Here is a 24,377-nt window from a genome sequence, read left to right as displayed (position 1 = left end):
TCAAGTCTTGATCTCTCAGAGAAGTCTGGGGGCTGGCCTTTTTTTTTTTTCCTTTAGCTGTCTCTCACCCATACAAATGTTAGAAGCTAGCATTTGTAGGTGTGGAGAGCTTTCTACATAGAAAACTGACAGAAATACCAGAAATATCTTTGTAAAAACTGGAGTAAATTAGGCACAGTCACTGCCTCAGGTATGAAGCACTAGGAAACAAAATGGATTTGTTTGCATTTCATGTATACGGGTAATATTAAGGGCTCTAAGAACCCACAATATTGCTGTGATTGTAGGTGTGCCCTGGTTTAATGGAAAAAAAAAAAAAAATCCATTTGCACTAACCAGAATTCCTAACGATACATCATCTTATCTCAGATTCCAACCTTTTTTTCTGTCTGACCCACTGATTACTCTGTCTGAAATTAAGACCATCTTCTCCTTCAGCCAGAGATTATGGGGTTTGCACCACACACACACAGAGCTCAGCCCTGGCTGGAGCCTTTAGGCATTTTTATTATCCGTATAAAGAACTAATTCCTGGAGCCTACAGTTGGGTTTGCAGCTCATGAAAAGATCTCTGTGAGGTGACTTGTACAGAATCACATTTTGACAGCATGGCTCACTTTTCACTACAAAGATCAAACAACTTGAATTCTTTTGACATCTTACCATGCAAACTTCAGTGATGAGCTAAAAGATGAACAATTTGTTGGCAATCAATAGAGAAAACTCTCCAGACATACATGTAAGGGAATCCATGTAAAGCATGCAACACATGGCATATGCTGCTGCTCCAGTATTTGTTGTGTTGCTTCTGGTGTAACTTCTCAGTGGTGACAGAACTTGCTGGAAGGACTAGCAGAGGACTCACTTGATATGTGGCCCGTGACATGTGTGATACCGGCCATTTATTCCCTTTTTTCATTTTTTTCAGGTGATAGTGTAACATAAGCAATCTGGCATGGTACTTGAGAACCACTCCAGATTTTAATTTGCTTTAAATCCTGTTGCATCTGTTTACAATTCACTTCTGGGCATGCTCTGAGGAGAGGAATGAAGGGAACAAGATACGGATTTGCCAGCTGCAACATGAGACACTGATGTAAACACATCCAGACCCATCCAAAGTGATGGATATGTCCTGAGGTTTGAGGGCTGTTACAGATATGGGAACAAGTCCCACTAGTCCACAGCCCTAATTTCAAGTGATCAAATATCACCATAAAGCTGGTTTACATGTGCACTGAATTTGTCCTTGGTCTAGCTGTCAAGGTTCTGCTAGAGGGCCAGGTTTTGTTGGATAATAAACTTGATTTTGACAGAAATATCTACATTTTCAGGATCTAAAAGTCCATCCATCCAATCATCCATTTGTTTTCTGGTTTTCAATAATTAAAAAGAAGCCGATTCACTAATGGAAAACTTTTGATCAATTTTTTGAAGTTTTATTGAAGAGAGTGTTTTTGAAGAAAGGTGCAAAATTACCCTGACTATTTCCAACTAAAATTACCAAAGAGTTGTGAAGAATTATCATTACTTCATCAAACAGAGCCTGCTGAATTCCGTCATTTCTGTTTCTGTGGTTGCTTTTCTAAAACCAACTCTTGCTTTTCTATTGTATTTACTTTACATCTAACACTATTGCATTTTGTTTCAGCTGGCGGGCTTCATCTATGCCTGTTATGTGGTGAAATGTATTACTGAAGAAGAGGACAGCTGTAAGTACTAAAACTTTATTACACACAAAATGAATTTTTTTTTTTTTTTTTAAATCACCCCTCTACTATGCTGGCTCTTTCTGACTTCAACCTAAATGTCTTATTATACTGTAGCCAGAACACGCTTTCTGTCCATCCTACTTGACCTAAAATTTGCAAATTCTTGAAAGACAAAGGAGTCATGAAATGCAGTTTAAAAACACATACTCCTTTCTTCTGAAAATATCATTGTAATTTTTTTTCCTCACAGCTTGGTTTAAGACATAAAATAAAAAATGCAAAAAACCCAATTGGTAAATACAAGCTTTTTTTTTTTTTTTCTTTTTTTTCCCTATATTGTTATTAATTATCTTTATAGTAATTGGTTACCACTGAGGGTATAGCTCTTCTGTGTTGACTTGTAAAAGTACTTCTGGCAAAAAATAGTCTTAGATCATTGCAGGACCTTCATTTATGAGAGGTAAAACTGTAGACCTCCTCTATTCCTGCTGCTTCCAGGGTACAATTACAAGTAGCGAAATGATTTCGTATAGATGTACGTTTGTGTTTCTTCTGCTTATTTATATCAATAGAAGCCTGTTGAGCAGAACTTGTTCTTATTACATGCTATGGAGTCAAGTAATTTCATTTTTTCTCTACTCTAACCTCGATTTTTTTAAAAAGGCCACTGCAGCATTTCAGTACATCTTGGGATTCATACTAAAGTACTTTAGAAACAAGTATCAGAACTGCCTGTAACTTTGATAAAATATACATGAATCCCAGAGAGAGCTCTGCAACAGGAAGCTAAAGGGGTTTTATTTGATTGAGAGCACTTCTAGGGCTGGTGGGGGTTCCTTTGTGAGTTCTCCTGCGTAGAAAATAGCTGCAACCCTATAATCTATTGGCAATACAGTGTCACTGTGAGCCGTCAAGGGGAGATTTAGTGCTGAAATCAAACCACGCTTCGGAGGCCTTTCTGACTATCCTCATTTCAGTTGTCTTTGTGTTTCTGTGGAGGCAAGGAAGGTATAAAAGTAAAAAGAGTTTGGGAGAGGCATGTGGAGCAGGGGTATGTCACAAATAGGTCTTGCCTTTAGAAGGAAGGACCCATATGTACTTTCTCCTACTTTCCCCTAAGTGTATTCACTATCCACAGAGTTGGAGGAGAGTGATTCTTTGCCCAAAACAAAACCCCATTTAATGCTATTCTGGCCTCTCTTTTGAAGGCTTAAAATTTTTTTTCACTCTTCTGTAATGCTTTAGGGCATGATGTAAGTAAAAAGCGAGGAAGGGACTTGTGACTTGGCTCAGCGAACAAGTGCAGCAGTTGGAGCACATTTGAGAGATTTCTCCCCGTGGTCTGTAAAGCAGCATTCCTGGCAACAAAGTGCCATGGCCAATATGGTATTGTTTTTTGTTCACTGCAGTGGGATCTCCCTGTTGTTCAGAAGACACAGATCGTCATGTTTTGTATATTTTCTTGCTATCATCTTGCCTATTTTGAGGCTTTGTACCTTTTCTTGCCATCATCTTGCCTATTTTGAGGCTTTTATTACTTTGTTAGTACACCTCAGTTAGGCCTCCTCTTCCAGCCAAAGAGCCATCTTACCCATCTGTGAGCATCTCCCTGAGGTACTGGAGCAAATTCCCTCCCAGCACAATGAAGCCAGCACAAGATCAGGTGCTGCAGCTGTACCTCTGGTGAGGTTTGGAAGAGTGGCTGGAAAAAAAGAGAAAAAGAGAACTTCTGTGGTTGAGTTGTCCCAATGTTGTAATAATGCTCAGATCAGATTTGGTCCCTCAGAGTATTATAAAATTAAAGCACCTTTAATTTCTACTGAAATGCTGCTTGTAGCAGAGAATAAGAATGATTCTAGTTCTTTCTCTGCTCAGACATCCGCTCTGACATGTGCTGAGTGCTCACGGTGATGGCCAGGGGCTGCAGCCCGTACAGATACTCCCTGCTCAGATTTAATTTTATATTCTTTCATTTCTATTTAGATATAATTTTTCACCTTTGTCTTCTCTTTTGGCAACATGTCCATCTACCGTGCTCCTCTGAGAAATAATATATCCCTTATGGATGCAATGTTATTTAATAATTATATTCCAGAGGAAGATGCCTAAGCATAACTTCCTAAGTACATTAATGGATGGGATCATCTCATGCAGACTGACAGAGTGTAAAGGAGAAAAGCTTTCAGGAAAAGTGGAATACGTTCCAGAGCCATTTCTAGAGCTTCCTGCATATGCAAGTCTTTGGTCTGAGAACATTTCAGATTCCCTAGCTGTGCTTCCCTTCCTCTAATCTCTTCTTCCCCTTTTCCAGTTCCTCACCTCTGCACGCTTCTATAGAGAAAGCTGTGTGGCACAGAGGGATGAAGACATCCCTCCTACCCACAGTGGGCTCCCTCCCCCAGACTTGCTGGAAATCTAGCATAGTAGAAAAAAAGCTTTACTCTGCTGCCCACCAACCCTGCCTAGCACCCGTACCTGGTAAGGGGTGAGGCTAGGAGGCTGGTAAGGGCTTGGGCACAGGAGAAATCTAGATCTCTGTTTTTCAGGACCATTCATGCCTGTAAAAATGGGATTCTTCACTGCCAATAAAAGGACCATAGGGATAACCATATTGGGTCACACAAAAGGAACATTTAACCACAAGTCCTGTCTGATGAGCCATTAGAAAAAGCCTCTCTGATGAGACACAGCGGATGTGGTGAACACACATACACTCAGTTCCATTTCTTCTGCTTTGCTAGTGGTCCATGGGAGCAACAACAGTCCAGAAGAAGAGAAAAAGAGGCAGAAATTATGAGCCTGGAAGGAGCGGGCAGCAAGGCATGAAACTGGAGAAAAAATCATGCAACATCCAAGAGCCAGCCATGGGCAGGTTGCAGATTTTAACCAGAGGAACATATTGACATTACTCTGGAGCAGAGAAGGTTCCTCATCTGTTGGCACAGAGCCTCAACTGTAGAAACACAATCAAGTCGCTCTTAAGCTGCTTCAGCTGAATTAGCTTTGCTCTCAGAGTAATTGGAACAAGCTGAAAGAATTACTATTTCTCTATTCTTTATGCAGATTTTATTAAGAGAACAAATGAGCACGGGTAGAATTAAGCAAACATTTCACTAAGATTAACCTGCTCTAACCTCACTAAAGGATTAGGAATGGAACAATACAGTGATCAAATCAGAGTCATAGCTAGGGCTGAATCAGCAAGTTTAGAGGTTTTAATTACTCACACACCAAATAAATCCAGCAGCAGGCCCCCTAAATCAAAGCACAAATCCACACTACCTTTCATGAGAACAATCTGTTTTGGGTTATTTCTGCATCAAGGATTAAAGAGAAAGCCGCTTTTCCTCCTGGTACAGTCCCAAGCAGTGCTCTAACACCAGGTGCACCTGAGCCGAACTGCACCGCCCTTCTCCAAGGGTCAGACAAGGGTGGATTTCCCTGACTACTTCTCTTGGTGGTGGTTTGTCACTCCCAAAGGTCCCTCCTGCATGGTGTCTCCTGGGGCTGTGTAGGGAGGAGGAACCCTGAAGCTTGGAGCATCTTGGGTCTCTCCAGCCAGGAAAGACAAGGGAGGATGGGTGCCCAGGAGGGCTGCTGCAGACTCAACACTCTCCTCTTCAGTACTGGCACTGGTATGCCTAAACCATTGTCATTCTTACCTCATTAGCATTATTAGCTGTAGCAATTAAAAATAAAGCATGAAAATGTCAGCAACAATCATTACTTGGAGGCATTCAACGGCTATAAACTTATCGGAGCTCCTCATTTGTTTTCCAAAACCGTATTAGGCCTGCATTTTTCAAAGGCTGCACATTATTTTTAATAACATTGAAATGTTTGTTTAATGTGCATTTCCTCACTAGCAATTTGGCTCCCTGCTATAAGCTGTTAAATTCAGTATATTTTTGAAAATGTTATTAAATATACAGATATTTTCTGCAAAACCCTGGAATGTAAGCAATAAAGCAGTATTCTCCTGGGGGTTTTTGTTTGTAAGCAATTACAAAAGAAAACTGGGTTACTGAAGTGGGAACTCTGCACTCGCCTTGCAGGTTCTGTTGAGGGAAAGGGGACTGGCTTGTTATTAGAGGGACAGCTTTGGCTGGGAAGGAACCCCAGCCTAGAGAAAACTACCAATCCAGTCTGTGTCCCACAGTGAAATCCCAAGCCAGAAGGCTCCCTTGCAGACCCAGACAGGGAGAAGAAACAGCATTTACCTACCATAACAAAATGGCAAGGCAATCATAGAATAAATATGGCCTATCTGACTGTTCTTTGAGTACTATGAGGTACAATCTTTGCATTATCTCATGCTAGCAGGGACCCAACTTGCACATACACTGTCTTCTTGTCTCTTGTCATTGTTTCCAGGTAAACTGCAAAGCAAAAGAAATTGCATCTGGTTAAGTAGATTTTTTCTGCACATTCCCCTCAGCCTGGCTTTTGGGGATGTCTGGCATGGAAGTAAAGCTCTAGATAACACTTTAAGATTATTTCACTCCTCCCCATAAAAACTTGAATCCAAGATTCTATTAGAATCACTGAAAATATTCAGGAAAACCATACCCTAGATAGATAGGTGATATCTACTGGTGAGCAATACAGCATAGTAATTATGTGCCAATAAACTCTGTGCCACACAACAATCCACTCTGGAATTCTAGGCCTGACATGGGAAGTACGAAGGTGATGACAAAGATTTTCTTTTAAAAGACAATATTAAATTCATCAGCTGTAAAAGATGTGAAATTTTGACAAACATATGGGATAGGTAGAAAAGCCTTTTATTTTTATCTCTGTTACAGGCTGTCTTCCACATCTGGGCAGGTTATTTAACCTCTCCATACTTCTGTTTCCCATATTTAAAATGGGAAATAATGACAGGGACAAACTCACAGGCATGTTGCTTCATAACTTTGAGCTTCTGGGATGAAAGGCACTGTTGAATTGCAGAATATGCTCACTTTATTTCTGTGCCAAATGCTTTTCACAATCTGCTTAGCAAGATATTACAAAGAAATAATACCTCGGCTTCTATCCCTGTTTAAAAATCTCTAAAACAAAGACAAAGAGAAACTGGTAGCAAACGTTCAGCTATTAATTCTGTTTCTTTATTTCCCTTCCATTTTCTGGTGCATAGGGCTGCAAATACTGAGACTACTGGGACAAGAGAAAGATAGGAAGGAAGGAGAAACTAAGGCTGAGGGAGATGGCTGAAGGTGACTGCAACCATATATCTGCAGTCAAGGCTGGACTTGAATGTATCTCTGGAAGTTGTTGTCCTGGGCAGCCTGGTGGGTCTCTTCCCCCACGGGGGAAAGGTGACACCACAGCCACAGTGTGAGCTGCAGCCCTACCAATGCCTACACCTATCACTGGTGTAACACAACACAAAATAAGAGGAACCAGGTCTACCCAGTCCCATATGTGATACCCAGTGATGAAGAACATCTGATGCTTACTTCCATATCTGTTTCCCATATAGGCATATAAGAATACAGCAAGCCTATGGTTCACAGAAAATCCCGACAGTAATTTGCAGTTCAGGGACTTCCTTAGCCAGAAGTGGCCTCACTGTATTTAGTTTCCCACAACTGACTTTTCTTCCTGAAAGCGTACACCTACATTTGAATAAAGAAAGTTTTATCAAACACAGCCTCCCAAGAGAAGGAGTTCCAGAACCTCAGCTATACAATTTATTAGTTTTGCACTGACCACTGAGTGTAATGTATCCTGAGTGTTTCTCTGGAAAACACCAGTCATTCCACCTTCACCTTTCCCATGTTGCCACAGGTGACATCTCACACACCTACAGCCACATGTAATTAGGCCTGCAGTCTAAGCTGACAATCAAGATTTCCACCACAGTCAATGGAGGCAAGGAGGTAACTGCAAAGAGCAATATGCCCTATAGGTGGTAGACTCCTCTCACAAAAGAGTGAAGCTCTGGTCTGACTTGTTTGGTTAGTGCTAAGGACAGCCTCGGCAGTCTGCTGAAGCAGCAGAGGAGCAAATAAGGATCGGTACAAATACAAGCCAATATTTAAAACACAGTTGTTCTCCAACTGTTGAACAGGTCATTCATGAATGAGAAGTCAGTGAATGCGCTGCAAAAGCTGAAGCTACAGTTTGTTTTTACTCAGCTGCACTCTCCAATTTATAGCCTGTGGCTAAATTAGAAGCTTCTTCTGTTTACTTGTTTCATTTAGCGTGGTGTCTGCTACATGAACTAAGTAAACCAAAGGGAAGGAAATGGGGTGCCTTTGGCTGTCAGGATGCTGATGGAAGCGAAGAGGGAGAGAAGCCTTTGAAATCCCATGATACTGCCTCGTGCTTTTCATCCTAAAGAGAGCTGCCTTGGAGAGCCACAGTGCCACCAGGAGCATTTAGGAAATTCCCTGAGATGCCTGTACAGCATCAACCTTTTGCACATATCAATAGCTGGTTCCTTTGTCATTATTTCCAGTCATGTTCTGTCTTGGAGGAGAGCTTTCGCAGAGCAGAAAGCTGGTGTTGAGCATCTCATTCTCACGGGCACAGAGCACAGGCACTCCGCATCCCACAAGGCGTGCTCGCTGGTTCGAAAGCACAGGCTGAAAATGTCTGAGCTGCAGAGTACGAGGCTGAAGCACGGGGGGAAAGCCTATGGCAGGAAGATATGACAAGTGAAACCAGCAGCATTTGAGATGCAAAAGGACCTGAGCAGTCCGAGGTGTCATAGGTCTTGGCAGATGTTACGCAGCCTGATCTGTGATCATTTGGCACTGCACTGCAGAGAGGGCAACAAACTTAAAGCTCAGGGGAGGTGCAGTTTGTTTAAATAATAGCAAGTAATTAGTCTGAAGACAAAATCAGTGATGGCATTTTATAATTACAATTAATTTAAAGGTTAATTTCCTTTGGTGCTAAAATCTTATTTAAAACATTTACCAGGAAAGGAAATTAGGATGTTACTATCTAGATGCATAGAATGCTTCTGGGAATCCATGCCTATTATCACTAGAAAATTAGGTTAGGCTCAAAGTGGGAATTTCAATTCATTTTAGTGTATAATAGATGGTGGTCAGGGCCTTGAGTCATAAGGGTTGCTTAGGGTAGACTGTACGATTTGCATTTTCTTTGTTTGTGGGATTAATTGCAAATGTTTCCAACAAAAGGGCTGGGTTTATACATGAACAAGCTTGACATGAAAAGAAAATTGGTTATGGATTGCTACCTTCGTAACTAATGAAGTTGATGTTCAAGGAATCCCTAGGAGACAGGGTTGTGGTATGAGGCAAATATATAAATAAATTCACACGGGGGAAAATGGTGGTGTTGCTGGCTCCATCTATGACAATTTCTTTTCTCTCTCACTGTCTTCTCTGCCACTCCCCTTGCATCCATCACCGCCTCCTGTGGGGATTGTCAACCTGAAGTTTAAAAAATGTCTAAATAACAAAATGTAAAGCTTGAAGGAAGTAACATTTCCATTCCAGCAGCTAATCACAATGGGATACTGCTTAATAAAATCAATGCATTGTAACAGCCAGGGAGATATACTTATCTTGCATCATTTTTTTTTAACTATTCACCACACGTTTTATTTTTTCAAGAAAGACATGTTGCAGAAGTGTTGGAGAAGATCTGCACATGTGAAAATGGAATGAACAGTTAACATCTCTTTTATGAAGAAAGATACATTTCATACCAAAACATTTTGAACATGTTACTTGTCTTGTCATGAATTAATTGTTTCAGGAGGGGAACACAAAGAAGTCCAAATTATGAAACAGTGTCTCATACAATTGCGTCAAACTGGTAGCAGAAATGAGGTAGTAACTCATGACAGTTTTGACAACCAAAGCCACGGATAATTTGAAGAGATGTTCAGGTTATTACCGCAGCTGAACAGGACCCAGTCTTCCTGGACACGGAAATGTCTTGCAATTTAAAAAATAAACAAAACTCATATTCCAAATTCCTTCGCCCCAGCGGCGGGAGGGCAGGGCAGGTCCCACCGGGCGCAGGCAGAGGAGCAGGCCCGCCGGCGGCTGGCTGTCGTGCGGGGCTGCCTGGCCCCTTCCCCTCCCCGGTTTCCCAGCCTCGGAGGCCGGCTGAGTGCCTCCTCGGGGGGTTCAGCCAAAAATAGCGGGTGTTAACACCCCAGGTCCTGGCCAGCCAAGCTCAGTCCAGACTGAAGGGCAGGAGAGGAGCGATGATGAGCTGCTGAGGGTGGACTAGACTCATTAACCACTTCCAGTGGCCCCGAAAAGGACACCTGCCCACAGCCTTAATGTCTTCCCCGCTGAGACAGCTCACGTGAGCTCCTCGCAGTTTCCTACATGACGGGGACATAGCTTTGTACTAAATTATTTTTATCAGCATGCCTTCTGTTAAAGTTTTTTCTTATTACTTTTCCTTTTAAATATCTAGATAGGTCTTCATTAGTATTGGATTGTTAACTTTGGGCCTTAATTCTTCACTTTGTTGCACCTACTAATGACTCATTCTAATTTGTCACTGTGGTGGTCACACTTGGAGGCCACTGCCCCAGGCATTTTCTTTTTCCTCTTTTTTGCTTTTTTTCCTCGCTTTATTGCTTGCCCCTAGCAATGATCTGACTAAGAACAATTTTTCCTAACAATTAATTTGATAACTTCTATGCTAATTCAGTCTACCCCACATTTTCTCTAATTCTTAGAATGATTTGTCAGTCAAAAACTATTGCAGGGCTATATTATTTTGTTCAGTACCCAAGCATGAAAATTTGAAAGCAAACGGCTATTATCCATCAGTGTCCAGGTCTGTCCAGTTTAGAAAAATAATATATTCTTCAGACTATTAATGTTCTCATAGCTGAGTGGAGGTGTTTTACAGACTCTTTACTGAGCATTGGACAAACCACGCTGCAAGCTTGGACAAACCTTGCAAAGCCTTGCAGGGGTCAAGTGTCAACCTACCTGACTGCAACCCTATTTCCAGGTCTGTAAGCTTGACAGGTGGCTTGCCGCATTATCAGATATAAAAAGCATTACTGGCCATTTCAGTCCAGTATTTCTTATTGCTGACACTATGTTCCACCCATTTCCTCCTGGCCTCTGGCTCTTGTTCTTGCCTGCCCTATCCCTGGTTCCAGTTTCTGCCTTCATCCGCCGAGGACTCACTTGTGCCTCTCAGCTCTTTCTTGGTTACTCCTGCCTTGGATCCTTTCTGCTCAGCCATGACCCTGGTTCCCACCTCCTCAACACAATTCCTGCTATTGGCCAGCCCTGCCTTGCTGAGGCATTGCTCCAGAGCATGGTCTTCCTCGCGTTCTACCCTGAGGCCCTGCCGCTGACTAGACCCCTTCTCCACCTAGGAGTCTGAGACACATTTTGGTTTCTCTAATTTCTGGACCCTCAGCACCATTCATATTGATATTTTCTTCTGGGTACAACCATGAGCTGGGCTCACCTTGAATGCAATGTCTGCATCCCTACTTGGTCCTGATTACAGGGAGTAACAGGCTGACATCCCTGTCAGTACCTCTGTAAAGGTAGTGATACTAGGTGGTGCTTATCAAGTTCCACAAACCTGCATACCTCCCCAGTCCTACATCTTGTCTTAGAAGAGCTGGTCAAAGAATTACCCAGGGGATCAGCAGCAGCAGAGACAGAAGAAGATGCTGCAGGCCCTTATCCAACAAGAAACATAATAAGAGGATAAGAAACTGGAGGAAAAGCCCCTCTGAAGCAAAAAAAAATACAGAATAATTTTAACTATGGTAAAAAGTAAAAAGTATGGAAATAGTGGCAGTGGGGTAGAATCTGAGCTGAGAAACTCCACTGAAATTTGTGTAGGGGTTTTCCTTTGCTGCTCCTGTGGCCATTGTAGGGCTCAGAAATGCCAAGAGGTTACGGTTTAAAAATCTGCAGTTTTAGTTTCACCTTGCAAATGGGTGAGCTAAGAGCACTCACAGGCCATTACTGCCTGTTTGGCAGAAGTGCAGTTCATTGCACTGCAAGAACCCGACCAAGTGTCCAAGTCCTTACGCTGTTTCTGAACCCTCCTGTGCCGGCAGGAAGGGCACAGTCTCACGTATTGGCAGACGTCCTCCTTCCCCCTGTTTTCCTGGTGCTTGGATCTATCCTGTTTTGTGAGTCTAAATCACTGTGCACTCAGCAAAAAGACCATTAATGTTTGATTATCATTGTAAACAAACTTTATTGAGATTGTATTCAAGCAAACCTCCTCCTGTGTGCTATATTGTGGAACAGCCACCAGGCCATGCTCACAGCATAAAAAGAGGCAGCACTAAAGTGTTTGGAAGGGTCTTCGCCAAACAGCGAGGCGGGTAGCAGGATACTGGCAAAGCTGCAGGAGCAAGGATGTCCCCATATGTTCTTTTATATTTTTTCCCATATGTCATTTCCAAAGTTATTAAAACCAAGCCTAATTTTATTCCCCTCCATTTTTTCTCAGTTTGGCCGGTTTTTAGCTACCAGCATTTGTGCACAGCTCGCTCTTGCCTCACATACTCGCTTCTGCACCCTCCAGAGCCAGTGTTTATAAATTTAAGACCTCTCATGTCAGATGTAACACATGTACATCACATGTTGTCTCTCTGCGATACCACACAGGAAATATGTTCAGTGGTGACATGCATGTGCAGGAAGCATCCATGTGCATGTGCACATATGCTTCCCTGGTCATTTGCACTTTTTAAATGGTACCATCATTATCATGGGTAAGTGTAAACTTTTAATATTATTTTAGTGCTTTAGATTCATTAATATATTTAAGGACTACCATGATGCCAAGCAATGTAGAAACATGAATGCCAGCCCTGTTTCTTGGAGCTTGCAATCTACACATCAGACATCAGGCAACTGGTGGGTACAGACAGAAAGTGAACGCAAAGAAAACATGAAAAAATACTATTCACTGTGGTAAAAGGGTATATAAGGGCAGGACTTTGGCAAGCTAATTATTGCCAATGGGACAAAGACTTTTAGGGGAAATAATGAGATAATTGTTTGTGAAGACATTCTTACAAGGAGAGAAAATGTAGGGAAATTTTACAAGTATGGAGGTCAAGCTGACAGCATGGGGACAGAATTTAGCTTTTAGAACTGAAGGGAGGAGAGACTGATGTGGAGTCTTTGCAGAAGGCTTTAAGTGTAAAAAGATTTAGCTTCTATTTGATGTAATATAGAAGATCAAATCAATAGCAGGACGCAGAGGAGAGTAACCTAGTCAAAAAGATGAGTCCTGCAGCTCTTGTCTCTTTAACGTCACATTTGGTGAGTTCAAAAAAAAAAAAAAAAAAAAGGAACAATTGTGGTGTTTGACACTGAGAGCCTTGGGTAAATGTTATAGCTGTGTCAACAGATAGAAAAATCTTCCTCTTCAATATGCAAAAATAGTCTTTGGAAATTAAATCATGCACAGCCCAAACCAAAGTTGACATCTAACTTATATCCTCAAGTGACAGGCAGACTTGAGGATACAAGTGCCATCGTTCTCTATGAGAGGTAGCAGAAAAGGTTAGGGAGGAGCGGCTAAGAGTTCTGGTTTTAGCCATGCTGAACTGGAATTGATGTTTAATTATCCATGGGTAAATATCACAGAAAGAAGCTGAGACTTCAGTTTGTATAGAAGAGGCAGAATGAGCACAAGCCAGGTACTCCGTGACACCTCAGAGAGCCGACAACAACAGAATTTGCATTTGCAAGTGAGACTACCCAGTTTACAGGAGATGAAGAAAAATAAAACGCAGAGGTTACTGGTCATGGGGCTCCAGCAATGTGCTGGAGGGAGAACCATCAAGAAACGAGATGAATGATGAGAGGAAGAAGGTGAGAGGAGATAGCAGATGTCAAAGAGGCAAAGGTGTCAGGAAAAAGAGAGCAGCAACTGTGCAAAAAATGTCTGGATGATCACAGAGAGGACTGGGTGTGCTGGGTTACCAGTACCCAAATTTGGATAGGAAGAGGTGATCTAACTGCAGTTCCACTGCGTGCAAGGGAGAAAACACAAGGTGGGAGAAAATCTTCTATGGAAATGGAGGAAAGTAGCTCCAGAAGATGCTTGAAACCATCAGGAGAGAGAGAAAGAGAATGGGACAAGCAGGGATAAGGGTAGGGTTGATTTTTTATGAAAGGAGTTTACATGTGTTTGTATTGTGAGGGAAATGCAAAAAGAAAAAAAAAAAAAAAAAAGAAAAGAAAAGAAAAAAAGGGATCAAGAGAGTCTAGCACTGGGACAAGCAGAAGTTTTATGGAACAAAATTCCTGTGACTGTAGGTAAGAGAGAAGGGGAAATGAATGGTAAAAAGAGTGAAAAAGGCTGGCAGACTGAAGAAAGGAGGACTACTTTATCAGTTTGCTTGTACAAGAAGTGAGAGAGATGGTGTGCAGGGAAACAAGTGGAGATGGGAGGAGGGGGGTGGATGAGGAGATAATGGGAGTGTCTGGGATGGAACTAATAAAGATGGAGGAGCCCAGCTACTTCATCCAGGAGAAGGAGAAGAGAGGAATCAGTGAGAAAAGTCACCTTCTTTACAGAATTACTACTGAAGACATCTTCATTTTTAAAGAAGGAGCCCTGGGCAGGAAGTTGATGTGGTGGTGAAGGCAGGGTTGAACACTGGCAGTAGATTCACCATTGTGAGAGGCAGGGCCTCATACATCAAGGATAGGGATGTGACAATCAGCAAAATAAACAGTAGTAGCAAAGGAATGAAGTAAGGACAGGGTTTGCAAGCAGTCAAGAAGGCATCCATACAGCAGGTCACAGGCTGGCCAAGTAAATGGTTGTTTCCCAACCTTTCCCTTTCCTTTTCTTCACAGATAAAGCCACTCATCCCCCTCCCCATTCATGAACTCTATCCTTTCATATCTATTCTGCACTGATTTTTGCATAACTATTAAAATGCAAGGAAATCCATAGCATCAGTCACGTTTCTATACATATATGCCCTAAATGACTCTTCGGGTCAGATCCTACACTAATGTAAATTATCAATGCTTCAATGTAATCATTGAAGTTATAAATATATATATTAGCTGAGGACCTGAATCTTTCTGCTTCTGTAGTTATATATCTTACAGAGGAAAATTTCTATAAGTAGAATGGCGTCCAGTCTTCTGGTTTCTATTCAGTATCTTTTCTTTTGCTTTCTACAGGAAGATATTACTGGTTTTATTCTTTGCCTATCTGTTGATTTCATCAGCTTCAATGTTTCTCTCTGCAAACTTTCTAGAAAGTCCCTTCTCCCATATGCACATCCATGCTAATGGGGTCTTTTTTGTGCATCCTGGTTTAATGCTCCTTCTATACACCACAAACTTCCAGAAATTAAAAATGAGAAACCCTTTTATGCCTCTCATCCTGTCCTGATATACACTGGAGACAGTGGGGACTGTGCCTGTGAGCAAAGGCTGAAACTTCACATCCCTGTGGGTGCTTAGTAATAGAAAATATGTCCCTATTTTGAGCCATATGTCCTCTCTGTGCTACAGTTGTAACCACAGTCATATGCCTGACAAGCCCCTTAAAGCCAACAAAAGAAAAAAATGCTCAGGCTGAATTTCTTATAACACATTTTACAGATAAATAGTACTGCTATTATCCTATTCAAGTCCAGCTAGGAAAATAAGCATCTCAGCGCCCAATATTTCAAAGGAATTGGATTCTGTGTTTGTTTGTATAGGCATGTGTGCTTTTACTAAAGCAAAGCATGACAAAAGAGCCACTTCTGATAACAGTGACATGTAAGATGAATGTAAAATAGAATAGTCAAAAATGTGTTTGATGGATGAGGTTAAGGATGGACGACTCTGGAGCAATGCAGCTAAGGAGCCTTGTTTTATTCACCTCATGTCACTGCTGCCAGGAATGTATCAGTTGTAAGACACTTTTAGTGACCTTTCAGGCGCAGCCTGGATAAAATGCCTGCAGAAAGGGCAGCATTTTGCATGCTTTAGGAAATCAGCTCAGAGTCCACAGGGAGCTTTTAGCACAGTCTGGACACCGCAGGCTTTGCAGTGCTGAGAAACTGCCACCATCAAGAAACCCTGCTACAAAGAAATTACTGAAATCCTTTTGTATTGGAGTTCACTTTGTATTTCCTACCTTTACCTACCTTGCAACGTTTATTGTTGTGTGTAAGAAGCTATTGTATGCCTACGACAAGGTCACAGTAGTATTCTCTGCCCTACCACCATTTGGTTACACACATGGGAACTTCCACTGTCTGTTGAACACAGAAATGTCTCTACAAGCTTGCCTTGTTTGTCACTTGACAATCTGGCTTGTTAACACCCTGTGTTTACTATGTGCAACAGGGCAAGGACACAGTGCATGTAGAGATATTCAGCGTGCATTTTTTTCTCATGCCCACACAAACTCATTCCACTCAAAGAAATCTTTTTCTTAACACATTGGTTTAGCTTTCTGAAAACCCTAAAATCACCCTTAAGACCTTTTGCTCCATGACTGCAAAACAGAGTATCTATGCCTTCTAATAATGGTTTACCGGTTACTTGAAGGATCTTGGGAAGTACACAAGAAATGCGAAACCAGACAAATTCATACAAGTAACATCCGTAAAGTGGTATGGGTTGACACCAGTGAGAGTCTCAGTCCAACACAGGTATTTTCTGACTTGTGTTGTCAGAGGTCGTGAGCGACGAAAAAAAAAAAGGAAAACTGGGCAAGAGATCAACAAACCACAGCTACTGAAGAGACATGCCCATTCTTTTTGCTGCAATCTTTGTATTTGAATGAGAGCATTTTTATTTCCTCCCAGCCTAGCAATTCACTCAAAAATATTCCTGTAGTGAATTCTTTGTTCTGTGCATATAAACTTAGTATGCTTCCAAAGACATGATCACATTGTAATATAGTTATTCTGATGGTTACAGACAGTAAGTAGGGAGCAACAAATTACACTTATCTTGGTTGTAGCAAGATTTTGACCCTATGAAAGGTTTGTAAGCAGGCCAGGGAAGTACTGTCCAGATGCAGTCATCATAGGTTTTGTGCAGGATTGTTTAAAACTCTATTTTAAATTTAGTTATCAACAAGCTGGGATATTTCAGATGGGATCCCACTGGGATTTTGGCTAGGGAAATAATTCTCTTCATTATTTTTGTTGACAGCAAGGATGATAGAAGAGAGAATATTTGTAAAACTTTCAGATGAAACCAGACTGGGAGGGGTATGAGCAGTACTTATGAAGATAGGATTAGAAGTCAAAATGATCTTGAGAAGTGGCTTGGAATCAAGAACATGAAATTCAATACAGACAAGTGCAAAAGAACTCCTGTGGGAAAGAATCAATCAAGTGTCTCCGGAATAAATATGGACTATTTAGGCTACAGTTAGTGTCAAAACATAAAAATAAATATCTGGTTATTAAGCACTTATATGGTGCTGTTGAAAAAATAAATAGAATTTTAAAAAAAAAGTGCCAAACAAACAAACAAACAAAAAAAAAAAAACAAAAAAAAAACCCACTACGTTATTTCAGATAATGTACAGAAAACCTACATGGCAATTGTTTCATTTAATCCTGATTTACACACCCCACTGTAAGAAAAACATAAGTAGACTGAAGAAAGATCTTCAGGCTTGGAAGTTTAGAAGCTTGGAAAACATTGGCCATGAGAAAAATTTGAAAGAGCTAGGTATGTTTAAATCTGGAAAAGATGGATAGCATGTAAATACTTTTTGAAAATGCTTGAAAGTAGTTATAAAAGAAAAAAAAAATACTCATTTGTCTTCATATCCATAGGGAGAAAAGGCCAAAATGTAGAAAAGTAGCTAATTCGCAGGAAATTACATTTAAATTAGTCATTAGGAAGTTAGGTGCAGGGAAAGGCAACACAGAGAGACTATGGAACCTCCTTCATTAGAGATGTCAGGGATTAATTTAGTAAAACATCATTCTGGGATAGGAGTATACGTAATACTGCCACAGAGCACAGAATCAACTAAATTATTTCTGAAGGGGCCATTCTTGCCAGGGAAGAAGGTAAATGACAGGTTCAACAAGTCTGTGGTTCCAACGCAGACATACTGTACCAGTTTAGTCTAGTGTTTTGGTGGCTCTTTGCTTGCTAAGTAAATGGTGAACACAGGGGTACAAGAATTTGATTTGTAACATGTCCAGAATGCATGTGACTGCACTGTTAAGTGTGGCACACATTGAGGGGTACCTTAGTGAAAAATAACATAATCAATGCAAGTTTTAAGAGTCGAAACATTGTGAAAGTTCTCAAACCAAGGGTTATAAATTCACATTTTGTGATTTTTATGTGAATGTTACTGCATTTTAGATCCACAAGAAGCCATCCTCTGTCAAAGAACCTTTTCTCTTTTTTTTACTTTTAATGTACACACGGCCAGTTTGTCAGTATCATTGTCCAGACCTGTGAAAAATGCACTTCCATACCTGAACTCTTTGTCCCTTTTCTATGAAAATAAAGTCAAATTCACATCTGCTAAATAAGAAACAATATTTCAGGTATGACAGCTGCCCACAAATAACCCCCAAAAGCCAATAGTTGGGTCTCCTGGTGCAAAGGATGCAATGGGTGTACTTCTACGTGTGTAAAGAAAGTGTTGTAGCAGAGAAACAGGGGTCTCATGCTCAGATGAGATTGAATTGCCCTGTAAATTGTTTAAAATAAACATAAGACCATTGGAAACTGACAGTGGTGTGAATTAGTAAATAACTCCCACCCTACAACCTTCCTGCAGACCTTCAGTGCCTTGAGAGAAATTCTAGTTTCCTTAGATCTGTGAAGCCTCATCTCTGAAGCTCAGATAAATTGTTCCAACCCTCTGTTCATGCATTTCAACCCAAATGTCAAAGCAGGGAATCAGAGAAACTGCTGTCTCTCAGAGTCAGATCAATGTGCTTTCTCCTCTACATCACTGAACCACAGTATGACAGCAAGCCAGACACAGTAATCACGGTCAGAAGCGATGCATTCATGCCAATAAATGGTTTTCAGCGTTTGCAATATCTGAATAGCATGTTGTTTTGTACTCCAGTGAGGTGGTCTACTTGAAAAAGAGGGTTGTGTAGCTATTTCTGATAGACAGATGGCTGTTATAAATTCCTCATTATCATTTTGTGATTTTAAAATTAATTTTATCTTAAAGTCAAAAATGGAACTTTGCCTTTCTCTATGTTTTTTTTTTTACCCCTTTTCTCCATCTCCACAATTTGCTGTTCTAATTTTAACAGATTATTAGGGGGTCCGTCAAAAATAATCTGTGTGCTGGGTGGTTCTTGAATGATAGTGCCTATCACTTCTGAAAAGATGTTGCTAATGAAAGCAATTTTCCCCCTTTCAGTTGATTTCATAGGTGGATTTGACTCTTACGGCTATCAAGGTCCACAGAAGACATCTCATTTACAGCTACAGCCCATGTATATGTAAGTACTTAACTTCTGAGATATTCTGCAGAGTGGCAGGCTGATATTAAAGGATCATTAAGCTGAAAGATAACGTGACTTAAAAATTCGGAATAGGCAGAAACATTTTTTGATAGACTGAAATCAAGCTACACTTAAGCACCAACATTACTCTTCTGTTGAATTATAACGATTTCTTACAGCAAGATATAATGTGTCACAGTTGTTTAAATAACACCCAGCTCTCACCTGATTTTCCCCCATTTTCATTCAAGCAGGTTCCACTCAGAAGCAATGAGAATTTGGTGTAGCAAAAACTAGTCAGATTTGACAAAACTTGGTCACAGAAGGTGTTTTTCATTAACATTTATCAAAAGTTCAGTAACTTGCTAATTTAGTGGATGCTTTTAGCATTTGTCTTACCAGCACATCTGTTCACTGAGGCACCTCTGTACCTCATTTCCAGTCTCCTCATTTAAAAACACCAAAACAAACGTAACAACACATGGCTTTTAAAACCAGTTTGAATAGAAGACAGTGTTTTACCTAACCAGTGAGTGACCACTCCATACACTGACTAGAAGTGCAGCCTGATATATTTGGGGATTAAATGGGTAATCAAATCTCAGCACACACACACAACTGGAGTACATTCACACTAGAGCTAACACCCAACCATAGACCAGTCCAGGAATAATCATCTCCTAATATTTCTTGTACTGATGCCAACTGCAATACAGAACAGTCCTGACTGCCCAGATAAATCTTACCTCACTGCTGCAGCCTTTTGAAATGTTTTTTATTTATCATCACTGGACTACACAGTAAAAGCACAACATAGAACAGCTCACAAAGGGACACCATTTACTTTTTTTCCTGTGTTTCTCTTCTGAACATCTCTTTTGAGGAAAAGAACTAAATTCAGGCAAACAATATCCATCCCAACATACACTTCCATTTGCCCTTCTTCTGATTAGTAATTTAATTTCTTCTGATTAGTGGAAGCAATTCTACTAATGGATTAGTGGATTTTTGCATGGAACTGGCATTTACTCCTTTATTAGTGGTACAATAAATTCTGCGGTAGTACTTAGGATTGGGCCCTTTGGGAGCTTTGCTAGGAGCTTTTTAATAATCTCAAATTACAGTAGTGCATATCTCCAATGCCATCTTAACTTCAGCTTCCCATCTGTCTGTGCTCAAGTAAAGATTTTTCACCTGCACTTTTGGCACAGTGCTCTGCATTTAGAAAATGTTATTTCCTTCCTAGCATTATGTGTGGCTCATAGGTACTTAGAACAATCCTAATCCTATTTCTCTCTCAGTATACCATACCTTGTCATCAACATATGGAGCCCTCTAGCTGAGATATTATCCCATTCTCTTTATGCTCACAGTGTTTCTTCCAGAACAGCAGATTACATTTACTGAGCATCTTCATACAGACTGGAAAGAAAGTTAGGCCTGTGGAAAAAAAAAGAAAGCAATATTTTTAAGCTTGTAGCTGAGATGAAGAGATATATGATTAATCCATGTAAACTATGTTCTGACTTATTTCAATACTGTATCCTGACTGGAGTATAGGTGATTTTGCTGTCTTAACTGAGAGGCAGAAATCAGTATGTGAGCTGATGTTTTGTCCAATCAACCCACAAAAGTAGTGCCATGTCTCAGCCACAAAGACACTTCATGTTTCCTTCTGACTGTATAGCATTTGACTAGGTTCTCTAAAATTGCTACAGTCTGTCCTTAAGAGGCTTTTACAGCATTTAGTAATACCTTTCTGCCATTTACAGCTGAGGTGTACCAGGAACACATGCATATGTATTCACACTGCAATTGCTCTGTAAATGTAGGCAGACCATTAGGTAGTGGAGTGACAAATTCGAATGTCAAATTAATCAAGCCATGGTTTGTTCTGCTTGTAGCACTATTTACAGCAATATTACTTACTGGAAATCAAAACACACTGATATGAAAACAACAGGCCATACTTGATGTTTTAAAGCTTTATTTGTTGGGAGGAAGGGCTTGGTTCCCTAGGGATTTTGTTCACCAAACATCAGTGTTAGCCTCCATAGTATTCAAGGAGAAAAAAAAAACAAACCAAAACAAAACAAAAAACAGGGCTTTACTCTGGCCAATGTCACTTGCACTTTACAATGCTCAGCGTCCCTACGGGACGAGTGACAGACAAGAATCATTTAACATAGAAAGGCAGAGGATAGAATAGGAAAGGATAGGATAGAATTGGAATGGAATGGAATGGAATGGAATGGAATGGAATGGAATGGAATGGAATGGAATGGAATAGAATAGAATAGAATAGAATAGAATAGAATAGAATAGAATAGAATAGAATAGAATAGAATAGAATAGAATAGAATAGAATAGAATAGAATAGAATAGAATAGAATAGAATAGAATAGAATAGAATAGACATTCTGCTTAATGGAGTCCATTACCATACTCTCACCACTGTCCAAGGTATAATCATATCCATCCAGGACACAACTATGCCCATACATATCCATATAGCTGTATTCATATATTTCCACAACTTTATCAATTACTACAGAATGTCTTTGCATCCATAAGCAGTGGAGGTAAGTATCATCCTGTCTAATTCCTGCAAAAGATGAATAAAATATAAAGATATCTTGTTGCCACCTCTGCATCCTCTACTCTTCAGGCTTATGATGGGTGCAACTCATGTGGAGCTCTGGGTTTATGAGAGAAATAGGAGATATTTGCCTTTAAATCATCTAGTTACTAGCTGTTTCCAAAGGCACAGTTACACCTCTGTTTGTTGTCTGTGGTATGGTAGTGTTTATAGGTGTGTTACAAAAGTAAAGGACAAGATATGGCCTCAGCTTTGAAGTGTTTTCCAAAACAATATCACCTTCTAATGGTTGTACAGATTCTGTAAAAATGAAAATTTCAACATGTTTTTTAGTAATAAGATCAGAGAACACCCCCCCCCCCATATATATTTACTAGATCAATTCACATACTGAAACAGTACAAATTTTAAAGACATATAGAGTTGTGTGGTAGGTCTCAGTCATTACTCACATACTGCTTACTGATGTGAATTGATTTAGTGGATTGCAATGACAGAATTCCATCACTGCAAACTTTTATTTCAATTCAAGCCAGACAGATTTACATCAAAGTGATTTAAATCAATTTTAACTGTTTTATACATGCGCAATTTAATTATTAACCTGGAGGAATGCTGTGTTTAGTAATTGCTAAGTGTTAAGGCACACTGTTTTGTAACCAGCTTCCTCCTGTGTGCTAAAGTTAGCGCTTCATTTTGTTAATTTGGAGGTTATACTGACCATACACAAACTTATAAGTACAATTAAATAATTATATTGATTTATTTAGGCTCCTCATATTTACATTTTGAATGTGTCAAGACTTTTTTATCTAGTTAATTATTACTTTTTATTTGTGATATTAGTCAAGCTCTACTTATAAGAATATTCCAAGTCTGTTTAAATGCGCACACAGTACATTTGTGTTGGTTTTCATCAGTTACGCAAAACTACCGCAAATGAACAGGATACTTAAAGAAAAAAATCTTGATTTATGAAGAAGAAGCCTTATCTGTAGATAGTGAATTGAGGTGACTGTTTCTGGCTACTGTTTCCTCAAATAGTCTAGAATTAGTAGATTCGGGCTCACTTTGTTTCTTTTCTCTATATTTTAGTTTTTGAATTCCAATCACGACTCTTTATCATCTCTCCCAACTGCACAATTAACTTAAATCAGCTTACTTTTTAAAGAGAAAAATATGTTCAATTTAAAATTATGTTTTAAATAAAACACTTGTGTTTTGGATAGGATTCTTATAATGACATTTATCTACCTGTTGTAAATGGCTTTTTTTATTTTTATTTGAGTACCAACAGCATGTTTTATGCTATACAAGCCAAGAAACCTAGACAGTCCGTTCAAAACTAGTATGTTTTTTAAAAATAACAGGACAGAACCAGTGCTCATGTACCTCCTTGCAGTGCAGCCACCGCTGATGTTCTAAAACGCAGCTTCCTGGCATTCTGTGCAGGACATGCCAGTGCTCATTTCCAGACCATGGAACAAGAACAAAGGTGGTGGAAATCAATTGTCAAGAGAAAATTCCGCTCTTGGGAGGTGACCTAGGAAGGTGACTAAACACCCCACGGCACTAATTCTGCTGCACATGAACAAACACAGTTATAGTCGGGGAACAAGACTGCACTGCATCATCACTGCTCTAAAAGCAGCAGGAAGGAGGGAGGGGAGAGAGATTTTTCTGTATGTTTTTCACAGTAATCTTGTTTGTTCAAGAAAAGAAGTGGTGAAGCAAAAAAAAAGCATGCCTGTCTGATGCTGATGCCTAATGCACTGGAGAAATTGCTCAAAAGCAGTTCAGCCCTGAAGTGAAGCTTGCTTTCCTCATACTCTGTGAAGTCTGAGAATCTTTGCCTTATACACATACACGCTATATATGCATAGAATCACATATGCCTATGTGCACACAGACCCCTTTATATACACATGTGTATGTACATATATGCCCACTTCTGTGTATTCTGCTACACAAGACTACTGGGAGGCATTGTTTTTCACTAGAAGGTACTTAAAGGTTTCTGGTTCATGGGATCCTACCTTTCACCAAATGTTAGAGAGATTTCTTGTCAATAACTCGGGGTGAAAGGGCATTAGCAGGGTTTAATGTATTTGCCTTAATACCTGGTCCCATCTTTTCTGTTATATTTGCATGTGTATTATGTTGGTCATGGTCTCCTACTCTAAGGCTGTAGGTATTTGTCTAGATAATTGCAGATACTGAAGGTAGTACCTACTTTACCATTCACTTGAAGTATAAATGAAACCTTTGCAAGACACTAAAAACAGCACCTAGAGCATAACTCCCGTGAGACTTGGCAAATTCATGCAGTACAAATCTGGGTTATTGTCTCCTTAAGATACATGTTTGTGGGATTCAGACATCAGATGCAACATTTAATTTAAATAAACCACCAGCTAAGCCTTGTCTAGCAACCAACAACATCTTGTCTGTTTTAGACTGAAAGTTGGAGTTATAAAACATGGGTTGGGGACAGGGCTTTTCAGGTGTACAGGGCTGTGGCACTCACACATGCACTCTTCTCTGAGAGTAAGCCTCAGGTGACTTTCCCGGGCACTTGTAATTACGCCCTTCCATCCCACATACTGCACTCCTTCTTGCTTTTACAAAGACAGATACATTTCTGATG

At 40.2% G+C, this 24,377-nt stretch overlaps 1 protein-coding gene across 3 annotated transcripts in view; it reads left to right on the top strand.

The window, feature by feature from the left end:
* The window catches only part of NKAIN2 (sodium/potassium transporting ATPase interacting 2), a 554,761-nt gene that overhangs the window by 529,937 nt on the left and 447 nt on the right, over positions 1-24,377 (top strand). For all 3 annotated transcript variants that reach the window (XM_032998052.2, XM_042795904.1, XM_032998053.2), the window contains exons 5-6: positions 1,652-1,712; positions 19,047-19,128. In XM_032998052.2, the coding sequence (XP_032853943.2) occupies positions 1,652-1,712; positions 19,047-19,128 (143 nt within the window). The remainder of the gene's footprint in view (positions 1-1,651; positions 1,713-19,046; positions 19,129-24,377) is intronic.

Source organism: Tyto alba, unplaced genomic scaffold (assembly GCF_018691265.1).
Source record: "Tyto alba isolate M040663 unplaced genomic scaffold, T.alba_DEE_v4.0 Super-Scaffold_22, whole genome shotgun sequence".
Taxonomy (NCBI): Eukaryota; Metazoa; Chordata; class Aves; order Strigiformes; family Tytonidae; genus Tyto; species Tyto alba.
This window is presented reverse-complemented; position numbering and strand designations above follow the sequence as displayed.